The sequence below is a fragment of the Lissotriton vulgaris genome, chromosome 2_1, assembly GCF_964263255.1.
Source record: "Lissotriton vulgaris chromosome 2_1, aLisVul1.2, whole genome shotgun sequence".
In the NCBI taxonomy this organism is placed as follows: domain Eukaryota; kingdom Metazoa; phylum Chordata; class Amphibia; order Caudata; family Salamandridae; genus Lissotriton; species Lissotriton vulgaris.
Window position 1 is genome coordinate 1,525,139,579 of NC_141687.1, and position 14,903 is coordinate 1,525,154,481.

At 41.8% G+C, this 14,903-nt stretch overlaps 1 protein-coding gene across 1 annotated transcript in view; it reads left to right on the plus strand.

Moving 5' to 3' along the window:
• TMPRSS5 (transmembrane serine protease 5) overlaps positions 1–14,903 on the plus strand; it is a 188,740-nt gene that overhangs the window by 158,511 nt on the left and 15,326 nt on the right. Inside the window, exon 12 of the mRNA XM_086958871.1 lies at positions 11,690–11,842. Within this exon, the coding sequence (XP_086814997.1) occupies positions 11,690–11,842 (153 nt within the window). The remainder of the gene's footprint in view (positions 1–11,689; positions 11,843–14,903) is intronic.

Consider the following 14,903-nt stretch of genomic DNA (forward strand, 5'->3'; position numbering starts at 1 on the left):
TGGGTCAAGGAGGTTGCCCTTTTCATGGGTGTGGGCTGTAACCAGCTGGATCAACTGTAGGGCTGCAAGGTCCTCTGTTAATTCTGTGGCAGTAAGATCTGTAGGGGTGTTAAAATGAAAATTGAGGTCTCCTAGATCCACTTCTTCTAGTCAGATTAATTTGTGTACCATTTATGGGACCAACAATGACAAGCCCAAGTTTGTTTGAGAAGCTTACTTTAGAATTAGCTCTTTGGTGCTCCCCTCTAAGACTCTGTGGTGATTTAAATAGCAATCTAGAAAATCTCATTTCCCTCAGTAGTAAAAACAGTAAAAAAAAGAAGAGTCAGAAAAGCTATTGAATCCCTTATGCCAACTCATGGTCCGCATAATGCTTGCCCAACCTTAAATGCGAACAATCTAGGATTTACTTAGACTACTAATAATATATTGCACGTCGCACAGATTCATAAACATCCCAAATTTTTATCAGATCATATCCCAATAGTCCTAGAATTTCATAATAAACTAAATAGAACAAAACATTGATGGATATTTCAAAGAACATTGCTAATGGATCCTGATTATACTAACTTTATATGGTAATGGATACCTCAATGTTTAATTATCAATCTAGGTTGTACCAATCTAAATATAGAGTGGGATGCACAAAAGGTGGCCATTTGTAGTACACGACTTAGTATATGATTAGGAAGTAAAAATGCTGAAGAGAGATACAAGGTAGGTTGTATCAATAGTTGATGGAATTAGAACATAAACATACTCATACAATCATAAATAATGATCTGATTAAGCAGCATATACAACATCAAATATCAATAACGAAGGCCAAAATAAATAAGTTTTATAGCAATGACTTAGCACAGAAATGTGAAACTAGCAGGAGCCAACGCTATATAGTGACTATGGGAATATCTTAGCATGTGAATGGCATCCGAATTCTCTAAGGAACAGCATAGTGTCAGTTTACAACAAGAAGGTGGATTTACTATATGAATCTATTGAGATCAGTAAAGTATTATCAGGATTTATATAAGGTAGATCTTGGTTCCACAACAGATCTTATTAATGAATAGCTATCAGATACAGATCTTCAAAAGTTAGAAGATTAGAGATGGGGAAATACTGGGCTCCCCAATTAATCGGATTGAATTCCATGTGAATGTTTGAAGTTTTTTTTTATATGTATATCCTCAATTCTACGTACCATAATTATATAGACACAACGGGGTCCTGTAGGCCACAATCATGGTCTGAGACAAATATAGTGTTGTAGTGCTCAGCATGCTGGGCTTGATATTTTTCTATCCTGTATCCATTTTATTTCTACTTAAATTAATCCCTTGCTACCTGAAAATGCCTCCTTGGTCCTCTGATGGTTCTTGTTCTGTGCTGAAAGGGACTGGAATACTCGGAGATTAGGCAATTAACAAATGAGGAACAGGAATAGGATAATTGCTAAACTCAAACAGTTAGAGTTCTAGGTTTGTGTAAGCCAATACACAGAATTCAATGTATATCAATCAAAGATTTACAAACAAGCAAATAATGAGTCAGAATCAGCAGAATTTAGTTACATTTCAAAGGTTTAGTATTTCATAGGTAACATAAAATAAATGACTTACAATCCTAAATTTAGCTAAATAAAGTTTAATTAAACAATATTAAACTGCGAGATTCAATGATATAGGGATCAATCTTCCTCAGCCGAGGGAGTTTTAGAAACCTCACTGATGAGGCCCTTGCCTCTCTTGTTCCTTCCCCTGAGGCTCTTTTCCCAAAAGATGTGGATAAGGCAGCCCAAGATCTGAAGGATTCCATCACCAGTGCAGTAGAAAAACTTGCCCCAGCATCCCTGCGATATGTAGCGGAACGTAAACCATCAGCACCATGGTTTTCGGACCATCTTAGATTACTAAGACAGGGCTGCAGAAGCAGTGAGAGGAGGTGGAGGAAATCTTGGGATCCTATGGACCGGGAAGCTCATAAGTCTGCTCTACGGGAGTATAAGCAAAAAGTGATTATGGAGAAGCAGGAATACTTTTCCAACCTTACTAGCTCACTCACTTCCTCTAGGGAGCTTTTCAAAATTGCGGACTCGCTATGTTCCCTTCAACTCCCAGACCCCGTAGTCAGTTCTCAACGTCTCTGCGATGACATTGCAGACTTTTTTCATAAAAAAATCTTTGATATCCACACTTCACTAGAAGTACAATGTCTCGCTCTGGATGAGAATATTCCTCCTGGCATAAGCTCTCTTGAGTCACTGGATAGAGCCCCTTCTAGTCTTCTTTCGGATTTTCCATCTCTGTCTCTGGAAGGATTGAATCTTCTACTCGACAGGACGAAATCCTCCTCTCCGTTGGACCCACTACCTCTTAAAAAGCTGAAAGAGTGTAGGAGCAGTTTTCTTCCCTCCTTGCTGGAGGTGATGAATAAGGCGATTGCCCAAGGCTCTTTTCCATTGGTCTGGAAGAAGGCTATTGTGAAGCCGCTTCTCAAGAAACCTTCACTTGACCCCGGCCTCCTTAAAAATTTTAGGCCCATTTCCCTGCTCCCTGCACCTGCGAAAATTCTAGAAGCACATCTGAATCGCCATTTATCTTCCTTTCTTGAGGCCGGAGTATCTTGACATCACCCAACATGGATTTTGAAAACATCATAGTACAGAATCTGCTCTCACCTTTGTAGTCGACAACATCCGACGCAAAGTTGATGCTGGACAAACTACTGTTCTAGTGCTATTGGACCTCACGGCCGCATTCGACACCTTGTCTCCTGCCATCTTAACATCTCGGCTTAGGGAGGCAGGTGTCACTGGGTCGGCCCTGAGCCTCCTCAACTCCTTTCTCCTTGATAGGGAACAGAGAGTGATGCTCGGAAACCACCTCTCCCCAGCTAAGTCTCTGCAATGTGGGGTGCCACAGGGGTCGGCATTAAGCCCGACCCTGTTTAACATCTACGTGGCCCCCCTCGCCAGGCTTGAAGATCGCAGGGGATGGAGGTGGTATCATACGCCGATGACACCCAGATTATGGTGTCATTCACCCAGTCCTCTGTCATAACATCTGCCTCTAGCTTCAGGTCCTGTATGCAACATGTTGCAGACTGGATGGTCATCAACTCCCTGAAGCTAAATGGCGACAAGACTGAGGTGCTGGTCTTTGGGAAGGACCAAGATGTCCGGTCAAGTGAGTGGTGGCCTCCCTCTCTTGGAGCCTGCCCCACCCCCTCTCAATCTGCCAAAAATTTGGGTGTGGTGTTTGATACGTCACTCTCGATGTCCCTTCAGGTGAATCGGACGGTTGCAACCTGTTGGGGAGTAATCAGAACACTCAATAGAATTCGCAGCTATCTGTCCCTTCAAGCACGTAAGCAGATTGCAGTCGCCCTTGTTGGTTCCAGGTTAGATTACTGCAACTCTCTCTACATGGAGTCCAACAAGGGCCTCATACATCGGCTGCAAATCGTGCAGAATGCTGCTCCACGTTTCGTCCTAGATCTTCCTAGGGCATCTTCTGCTACTACTGCGAGGAGAGACCTCCACTGGCTGCCTATCCAGCACAGAATTTACTTTAAAATTCTCTGCCTGACCTATAGAGCCCTCGAGGATGGACCTAAAGGCGCCATCAGCTCCCTGCTTACTCGCTACCATCCCACAAGGTGTCTCCGCTCTTCGGGACTCTTCCAGCTTGTTGTCCCTCGTTTCAAGCTCACCAGATGGGGAGCCAGGGCCTTCTCTGTCGCTGCCCCCCAGCTCTGGAACATCGTGCCTGTGGAGATCAAAACTCTACCCTCCCTGGATCTGTTCAAAAAGGCCTTAAAAACGTGGTGCTTTTCAAGAGCCTGCATAGGTTGAACTGCAGGGCTTTTGTTATGAGCTGGTTCTTGAATTAGGCGCCTTGACGCCCATTGGGCTAAGTTTGCGCACGACAAGACTCCTTTATTATTATTATTATTATTATTATAGTTTATTTAACTAAACAAATTTGGATCAATAGGAAATCAGTTGAGCCTCATACAAACTCTTAGGAAAGTTCAGTTTGTTCCAAGGGACCAGTTTCAAATCATTAAGACAGAAAATCTGTCTCTGTCCGTTACTGTATGTTAATGTCACAGCAATATAACGCAAACCCTTTCAGTCGAAAGGTTCTACTACGCTAGCATACCGGCCAGCTGCAGATTGAAGTATTTTGGCAGAGTTTACGCTGTTCTTGAAAGTCCAAATTGTCAGTCTCAATGCCACAAAATAGGTGAGCAGGCCTCTCTCTATCAGTTCCAAAATCTCTGCAATTATACCTCGTTATTTTCCGGGGTGATATCTCCTGGCATCACCAAATTTGTCAGACCCCTCTGTCCAATCGGCCGTAATAATAGGATAATAGGATGTAGTAGGTAAAAAAGTATACAAATCCAGAAGATTTAAGTAATCCATAACACATAATTTTCTTAAATTTAGCTATATGAACAATGTGGCACAGAAAGTTGGTGTCATCCTCTTACTGTTCCATTTGCTAGTTTCTCAAGCATCTATTCTAGCATGTAGCAGGTTTTGCTGCCAGTACAGTCCAACTGTGCTACCAATGTCAAAGATTACAATTGATAGTTGGAACACAAGTGGCAACTTTAGGAAAAGTTCCCATAGGCTTCAGACCATTCAGTTCCTAAGTTCATTTTAGAAAATGAGGCAAGATTTGAGACCTACATGAAATGCAGGTTGTTCATGATTAAATTTTGCTAAAATATTAATCTTTCAACTAAATGCATTAATATAATGTCAATCATATTATAATTAATTCATATTAATATAGGGTACTCATACCATTTTGAAAATAGTCATTGTTACACACATATAGGTTGTATATATTTTCTCTGTATTTATGTATCATTAAACCACGCAAATGATAAGTGTGTTTGAAAAGCTTTATTCACAGATGTTTCTATAACTAAATCTCATGTAACACCTACTTTTCTTTTGTCATTTTTGGTGTTTATGTTACACATGAAATATTATTCATCTCTACCATATAGATGTTTAAATTCTGTATATGTATTTCTTAGTTATTTGTAATCACATTATCTAGTCACAAAATCAAATATAAGAAAAGTTGTTAAAAATTCACACCTATTTAGAAAACATCAAATGAAATCATAAGCTCATTCTAACATTCTGCATACTTTTACGATGAAATATCTAAATCAAAATTACGTTTTGTCATTTCTAGAAAAGAGGAGCTTAACCCACGTTTGTCATCCTCCATGTGAAGTAGCATCACAAATTGTTTTTCTTTGTAAATTGTTGCAAATCTGTAGGAGGAAAAACCCTGCTCTATCAATAGCAATCTTCTTGAAAAAAATAACTGTTCTACTCCACCAGGTTCATATTGCCTGGTCTCCCTAATCAACAGCACTCAAAAATATACTTCAAGTTTTTGGTATGCCACCTCAATGGGGTAATTGCCAGAGTAGTATCCAGACAACAGCATGGATTTATTCCAGAGAAAGGAACTATAGAACGTATCAATAAGTCCTGTTCTTAGTAAGAAGAATGCAACATAAGTACTGGCCCACGCATATGATGTCGCCATATTGAACACCTCCCCAGAAACAGCCATTAAAGCTATTGAGTTGAAAGCCAATTGGTTTGTTAACATTTTAGAACAAAGTAATTATCCACACTTGACCCTTATTGGTCACTGCAATATAATAGAGATGTCAATTTTACCATTATTTTTTATATTAATTTAGAGTAATAACTTTGGGTTTTAATTTAAAATGGTTCAAAAAGATTGATTCTTTATGTAACACATTTAAATGGGAAGGGGGAAACCCATGTAGAGCTATAATGTTCCTAAGATTACAGAAAACAAACAGGGGTTGGAGCCTCCGCAATTTCAGATTTTACCATTTTGCATCACTTATGCAGGCATATGAGTGTTATCATAGTCGGTCAGATACCCAGAAGCACTCTTCCCTAATTTACCAGTTTAGCTTGGGTAGTATTGCTTAAGGATGCTTACTAAAAATTCATGAACAGAATTACTTTTAAAACTGTTTGGTTTAAGGTACCTTCTCACTGTGCTCAAGCTCTGAAAAATCTGGACGTAACAATTTGAGATAAAAAAAGTTTCATTATTATACTCCTTTATGGAGCTCTTCGCTATTTGCCATAACAATTTTGCTAATCACTGGAAGATGACAGTGATTTGCTACTTAGCATAATTATAAAATGGCAATACATTCCTCTATATCAACTGCAGGAAAAATGTAGCTTCCCCAAGTAATTTTTTTTCTCAAATATTTGTAAATTAAGGATTAGATATTAAGAATTGATCAGGAATTGTGCAGTTTGGACTGGTGCCATACTCAATTCATAGCTAGTATTCAGAAGATTGGTCAATATTATTGCATATTTTTTAAGAATAATATCTTTATATCTCCTTCACAATAACGACTAAAGCCCAACAAATGGAGGAAGGATTCTTCCAATAGTCTCTCAACCCTAGGTTAATGAAGCACCTCTTGACGTGGTTCAGTCGTGGAGTTCTATGAGCCTTAGATTGCCTTAAAATGTCACTAAGTGCATCTGTATGCGATGATCAGGAATCAGTACTCTTAATGTGAAGCCAATTCACAATAGGCCCTACATTTTTGTACTGTACAATAGGCCTTAAACCAAGATGTAATCTTAGGGGGAAGAGTGGGGCATCTTTCTCTAGGTTCAATAACTACCTAATAAAGTTATTCTCCTCAACCCATAACTCTGCCACATCACAGTAACTCATTACTTCTGCCCCATATAGTGCAGCACTTATGTCCCGAGCTTTGTAAATTTCTAAGGCAGGATACAGTGAATAACAAGCTGCCTTTTTAGCAAAACTAAATAAAGCAGAGGCCCTGTGCCTAATCATGAAGGTGCTTTTGGCAATTTGTGACCTTCACACGGAATCAAATAGCTTAGCCAAATGGCAGGTCATTTGCCGCTGGCTATGGGTCATACATTATAGCCTGTCATATGGTTATTACGTTTCCATAGGTTGTGTTAAGTTAGCATGTGCTTGTTAAATGTTTAAACGCCATATTTTCTTTCTGCTTCGGTTTGCACACGACACCTAATTGTTATTACAGCTTTTAACCTAGACGAAAGATGTGATTTACTTCAGAATAATATATTATTGTACTGGTATCAGTCGTGCCTGGAACACTTGGTACAACTGTCTGCACACTGAGAACTGCACACTCTAACACAAGGTTATTGTAGGCCTGATCCTCGCACTACGTTAGTCATAACACAAATAATGTTTGTGCCAACTTTGGGCTTTACGTGAGTTCAAGATACAGTTACAGGGAATTAGAAAACACACTTGATGCTGGACATGCTGAGAGCTGGTAGCTGTTGATGTGATCTCCTCCTACTGAGAATTTGAGGTATGGGTTCGCCCAGCTAAAGCCCAGATGAGACCTTCTTAGATATAATATAATATGCTAATTAGGGTGCGCGAAATATAGGTGATACAGAATTCTATAGATTTTGCATCATAATATGTTATCACAGTTTGCTTACTATGGATTAGTGACTATGCTGCTGACTCTGATTTTTATAATATGTATGTTGATATTATACAAGATACTGCGTTTGAGAATGTTGCATTGATAAAATAAACATTTCAAACTTGCACGTGTTCTCATTGCCTCCCAGTTTCGGTTTGGAATGATAATATAACGAAAGAGTGTTCATGTGTTCCACGATACCTGAGGTATTCTAAGTTCATGTTCTGGATTGTCTAAGACATCGGGAAGTATTCACTGCCGATGAGATACTGTAGCTAGCCTGGTAAGGGGATTTCTGAAACATAGGTGAGTTGTGGGTCACCCTGACTCACCCAGGTTCTAGGTCTCTGAGCACAGTTCTGTGAGAGAATGGAAACCCTGCGACAAGCCCATTGGTCACAAAATATATATTAACGTGTACGATAGATGGAAAAGAGCATCAGGTACTTGGAGAAGACCAATCAAGGGTAAGACCATTTGTAGCTACCTTTGCGCACATTTAAAACTGAAGGGGAGTACTTTAACATGTTAGTTCTCATCTGCAGCTTGCTGATTTATTGATCTTAAAATCTCCCTGCTGATGGCAATAACACCAAAATGAGTGTGCATCTGAAATCCTGATGCATGTTATTACTTTCTTTAAATCTATTATACAGTGAATATTATGCATTTATTAGGGAGTGTTAGACTTGACATCTTTGGCTTCTTTCACCTGAGTTTTTACTTCCTGACCTCCCGGTTTTGACTCTGTTTTTGCTGGCGTAGTGTTTCTTGACCCTTTTCTCACTGCTGATCAGTAGTAAAGTGCACGTGCTCCTGTGGTAAATGTTGTTATGGATTGGTGTTTCCATTATTGGATATTTGATTTACCCCTTTAGTCCCTAGTAAAGTGCACTGAGTGTGCTAGGGCCTGTGAATCAAATGCTACTAGTGGGCCTGCAGCACTGATTGTGCCACCCACCTGAGTAGCCCTGAAAAGGTAACTCAGACCCACCATTGCAGAGTCTGCGTGCAGTTTTTAACTGCCATACCGACTTGGCCAGTGAGCACACTTGCCAGTCCCTCACCTTCCCTTTTCTTACATGTCAGCCACCCCTAAGGTAGGCCCATGTTCCTCTCTGGCCGGGTGCAGTGTATGTGAAAAGTAGGACATGTCCTCCTGTGTGTGGCATGTCCTGATAGCAAATTGCAGCAATTTAGTTTTTCACAATTGTAAGGCTACCTGTTCCCAATAGGACAGATGGGGGAGTTTGTTAATAACACCTTATAAACATAACTAGCCCGGGTAATTCTGTAGGAAAATAATTTTAGTATGCCTGAGCTCAGAATCTAAAGATGCATCTTTTAGTGAAGGGTATTGTTACATTCGGTGTTTGAAAATACCACTTTTAGAAAGTAGTTTTTTTCTTTCTCAATCATCCTGTGTGCCTCAGCTGGAATTTGGATTGCCTGTCTGGGGTTTAGATGACAGAAGGCTGGGGAGCAGGAGTGGCTCCAGGTAGTCTAGGTGGGTCAGGAAAGGGCTGAATAGACCTGGACTGCAATTGAGGAAGGGGGAGGAGATTTCCTTGCACCTCAAAGGGCCTGGTCTGGCTCTGACCAGGCCGTCTCCACCTCCTGCCAGGAAGTCACACCAGAGAAGGCAGAACTGGTTCTGGCTGGGCACAGACACTCTCTGCCCAAAAGATCAAAGGATTTGGGGATGTAAATACTGGGGCCTAGACCCCTGAACTTTAGAACTCTTTTGGACCAAGAAAAGGATCTGGAGAAGCTGTGATGAGGAACTACCACATTGCTATGTGCTTTGCTGTGTTGGCCTGCAGTGTCTTCGGCAGTGAAAGGACTGGACTGGACTTTCTGCAATCTACTTTTGTGAGTTGCTCCAATGGCTTGAGGTAGAGCTTGCCCCCTGTTCAAGTAGTCTCAGGAACAGCAAAAGATTCAAGCTCTTCTGCTCTCAGCCCTGGGGACAGTGTGGTTTGTGCTGCAACAGAAGAAAAAGCAACCTGGCAATGTCGACGACGACGCTGGCGACTCTGTGTCCTGAAGGCACCGCAGAGGGCACCTGCGCAACGCCGCACCACGACACTGGTCTCACCAACAACACCTGCTGACGCCGCCACCAAGCCGCTGCTCTCACCGCCTCGCTTCACTACAACACCTTGGCATCCCTGACGACGACGCTCCACGCCGGAATCTACGTTGTTGCTGGCACCATGGTTCAAGGGCACCGCTCGTAAAGTTATGCGGCGCACCACCCTCATCCAGCACCACAGCCTTGGCCTACCGACGCCAGCGCCATCGACTCCAGTTCATTAGCCGACAACAGTGCTTCAGCAACGACGACGCTGCTGCTTGCATCGCGACCTGCCAGCACTGCGACGAGCACCGCATTCACTTCGCACTGCGACCTTTGTCTCTCCGACGACGCCATCTGATGCCGCGGTCAGCCGGGACAGTTTCGATTTGGTTTTTCACGTCGTCGTGATAGCTATTGACATCAAGGAACGGTTTTTCAAGCATATTTTGATAACTGAAGCGTTTTAAGTACTGTATTGTGGATTTTCTTGATCGTTTTTGGTCATGTCTTCTAAAAAATATTGTATATTTTTCTAAAATGGTGTGGTGTTGTTTTGTAGGGCTCACACTGTATTACTGTTGGCTATGTGCAAATGCTTTGCACACTGCCTCTAAGATAAGCCTGACTGCTTGTGCCAAGCTACCAATGGGGATGAGCAGGGGTTATTTTAGGAGTGTAACTCCCTTATCCTGACTGGAGTGGTGGTTTCTGCATGACTTTGGCACATGCCCTAGCCTACCAAAAATTCCATTTCTAACAGGGACCAAACATGTGATGAAAAACACCCCGTACTACACTCCTTATAAGAAAAAAGGCTAATTACCCCTACCTAATTAATCTTGAATCCCAAGAGACCCAGTCTGTTTTTTCAAGTCGTTGCTAGGCCAAGGAGTCTAAAGTGTCCTTGAGCGAAACAGCACAAAATATGTGATATAAAGTGTGGGAGAAACCTTTATGAACAAAAATCAGCTCCTTTAGACTGACACTTTCTCATTATAAACGTCACAAAACATCGGATGTCTTAGAGCCCCATGATTTTTTTTCTGCTTCACCAGTTTAAATAGCACAGGTGGATCATTACTCTGAACAATACTTGTGAAGTTATGAAGGCTTAATGATTGGTGTGTGTGAAGAGAGATATCTCTTTGGGAGTCTGTTCTGACAACCACAAGCTCTGTCCCTTTACGGGTTCACATTTCTCAAGATTGTGGAAGCATTTGTTTAGATATTGATATTGTTTTGCTGGTGTGGCCTGCCCACTTGATGGCCAGTGGCAATCATCAAGGTGGCCAAAGATGCCCCCAAATTATCAAAATCTATGATATCTGCCCCTAAATGGAATTCCATGAGACAAGAAGAGCTTGAGGAATCAGGTGATCGCATTGGAGGCTCCAACTCGGACACCTGAACCCCAAACACTTGCTACCTAATCATAATCTGCGTATAGACTGTCCTTAGTCGACCATTGACAATGCTGTGCTTCTCCGAAGCATCCCAGAAGGTCGATGCAACAGACTTGTTGACAGCCACACCTCTGAGCATCTACGACATCTCTGGAAGCCAGGACACTTGAGCTGGGTGTGAACCTGCATTGATAACAGTATTTTTGTAAGCTATATTGCAAGCAAGATCACTTAAACAGAATTTCGAGTTTCTACATAACTTTGCAACTTCACGGATTAAAGAAAAGTACCTAATTTCAACAGTGGAACACTATTTTTGCACATCCGACATTCATTGCTGAGGTGAAGGAAAATTATACAATTTAACCAGCGTTACTTAATTTGCAGAAACAAATATCTTTTATCCAGTTAAATAGAAGGAAGGTTTTTTGGAGTTTCCAGGTTTTTCCTTCCTACCAACATCCATAGATTAAGTAGTTACTGATTTGCCTTCCTTCCTCATTTCAGACTTTCTGGTCTAATCATTTAGTTGTAGTTAGCCACCAACAAAGTATATCTGCTTTTAATGTTCTTGCTATTAATGATTTCTTTATAAAGCATCCTATCCAGCAGCATTTTCCATGATGACTTGAGGTAATTGTTTTCTTCTTTGAAGGGTGACAGTGGAGGACCCTTGGTGTGCCAGGATGAATACACGTGGCGTTTAGTTGGTATTGTGAGCTGGGGAACGGGGTGTGCAGAGCCCAATCACCCTGGAGTGTACACGAAGGTGGCTGAATTTCTAGACTGGATATATCACATTATTGAGGTACAGTCATTTTTGCAATTACCTGATCTGTGACTCGAAAACACATCTGAAAATGTTGTACAGCTGTTTTCAATAAAGATGCCTCGATTTGTCATGTTCAATCCACCCAAAAATAGTAATGGAAATATTTATCCCAGGGCATTTTATCAATTAAGCTATCTATTTTTGACCTACCTCATGAATATTCTTGAAGTAGGTCACAAATTGTAACTCACTATCATTTACTATCATCACTGGGATGGTGGTCTTCTGGGATCAGCAGACCACCATGTCTGTGATTGCTTTTTAAAAAAGCTGTTTTTAAAGAACCCCATTTGCCTTAAAGGAAACGGAATGAGTTTTAAATAATCATTTGCAATGCAAAAGGTCTTGCACTCACACGAGTTTGAGCTATTAGTATTGTAAATGACAATGCCTTTTATTTATGTTTTGGGTTTTAAAACATAAAAAAAGGCATTGTCATTTACAATAATAGCTTAAACTCCCGCAAATGCGAGACCTATTGCATTGCAATAAATGGCCTTCTTGACCTCTTGTGAGATTGTAAATATCAGAGGAAGAGACTGGCCTGCAACGTCTTTAAAGTAGTAATTAACAGTACAGTGAAGAAGATTTGTACGTGTTGTAAATTACACAGACACAAAGTGTGAAGTGAGAGTTATATATGATCCACGCTATAAACACTAACATAGCGCTCCAACACCTTTCACTCTGTGATTACACTGTCGTGGCTCAGGAGGAAGAGCGGTGGGGCTATTTCCTGCCCTCTCAGTGATTTGAGTGTGCAGTGTGGCATTGCGTAATGTAATTGGTATATTTGGCCCAATAAAAAAAAAAAAACACTCCAGTTGTAGTAGGGCACTGGCTTTGCCTTCTGGTGAAGGGTGGGCTGTGCTTTATGGCAGGCATGGAGGGAGGAAGGGTTGATATTGGCTGCAGCTCCGGCCTTGTTCAGTGCCCTTGCTATTACTAGTGAGTGAGAGGAGCTGAGGTGGTTGTATTGGTGGTGGTGGTGGATTTGGTAGTGGTCGTAATATTGATGATGGTGGTGGTATTGGTGGTGGTGGTTTTATTGGTGGTGCTGGTATTGGTGGTGCTGGTATTGGTGGTGGCTGTATTAGTATTGGTGGGGGTTTTGGTATTGGTGGTGGGGGTACTGGTATAGCTGGTGGTGATAGTATTGGTGGTGGTGGTACTGGTATTAGTGGTGGTATTGGTGGTGGTGGTATTGGTGGTGGTCGTGGTATTGGTGGTTGGTACCGGTGGTGGTGGTGGTGGTGTTGGTACTGTTGGTGGTGGTATTGGTAATGATAGTGGTATTTGTGGTTAATCACAATTTTCCTTTGACTCCACATTGCTAGCAGTAGGTGAATGCCCGATCTTTAATGAGGCGTAAAAAGGTGGTGGGATCAAACAAATTGAGTCATTACTCATTCAGGGAACAGAAATCGAGTACATCAATTGTCTGACTTTTGGGAGCAGGACTACAGTTCTGAACTGGAGGCTGTGCGTAAGTACGAACGATGTCAAACAATACTTCTGCAGAAGTCCAAGCTCGTGGTCGGACCTCAACAAGGACAGTAGCCTCTATGAGAAGTTTCTGCTGTGGCCTGTGCTGAATGAAAGAAATAGCCTTCTCAGTTCCATCTGATGACCAGATAACGCTGGTTTGAGTTACTTGACTGGGGTCGATTGGTGGTTGGGGGCTTTGTATCATAAAATGAGAAAACATGCAAGGCTGTCAGTTCGAGCATAGACCGCTAGAAACACAGCAGCATTTTTCCACAGGCTCTTGCCTGGTGTGTAGTAGCACAGCATGCGAACAGCTCCATGGAGGATGAAATACTGTGGAAATTTGTCATCTGTCTTTTGTTGCTTCTGACAAACCTGTCCTGGTGATGAGGTCTAGGAATCCCATATATGAAAGGGAGCGAGAGGGCTGCAGGTGAATCTTTTACAGCATTCTGTATCTCAAAGAAGGGACTGAGACTGACAAAAAGGAGACAGATGGACAAGACAAAGGTATGGATGAAAGTGATAGTGTGTGATGCATAGAGCCAGAGCGATGCGGTGACTAGATTTTGTGTAGCAAAAGCCGGGACAGATCAGTCATAAAACTAGGACTAAAGCCTTTGGTGTTACTTTTATGTCTGGCCTGTCCCCTTTTTTGTAGCCTTGTAAATGTGCGTAGAAAGAGGGGAAGTGGCGTGTGCATGTGTGTACACATATACATGCACACACACGAACAGGACTACTTCATAAAACCATAGCTGCTTTAGCTGTGGCAGGATCTCCACCCTGATTCCTTCTGCCCTCTCGCTCTCTTCCTCTGCAGGCAGCCAATCTCCTACTGTGCTGCTGAAAGAAACTGACAACTGAAATAACGTGATACTTTAGAGGCGCCTTTCTACATGAGAGCACAGTTTTAACGCTGCATTGAAGAATGACTTGACATTTGTCCCAAAAACCGGGACATGTATTGGAAATGAATACAATTGTTTGGACAGTCCTCTGATAACCGGGACATCTGGTCACCATAGAGAGCAAAATCATGAGAGAAGTACAAAGAAACTGGTTAAAACCGGAGGAGAGGTGTGAGGATGACAAATGCAATAAAATGTTTAGGGGCCCTGAGCCAAAAGAAGACAAAAACAAGCGGCTGCCACAGTTTCAAAAAAGAAAAAGTACACATACTGTGCAACAACCAAGTAAAGGGGCTAGTGGTCATGGGAGGATACAAATGACGACATGGCCATACTAAGGAGGGACGAACAAGCCTATTGACGAATCAGACGCCAGCACCTACAAAGGACAAAGAGACAAGCAAATGACAAATGTGGGCGGGGCTTCTCCTCCGTACTAAACCTGCAACTGATTGCCAGGCAGCGCTTGCATGCTGGCTCAGACTCAACCTAAAAAAAATGAACAGTTTTCCCAATTTTTTTTTAAAGATTTGCCAATGGCCCATTAGACTCTTAAAAATGTTTTGGGACAAAAAGCACACATGGGAAGGGGGCCAATTCCCATGTGCAAAGGGATTACCACCTCCTTTAAGGAGTTA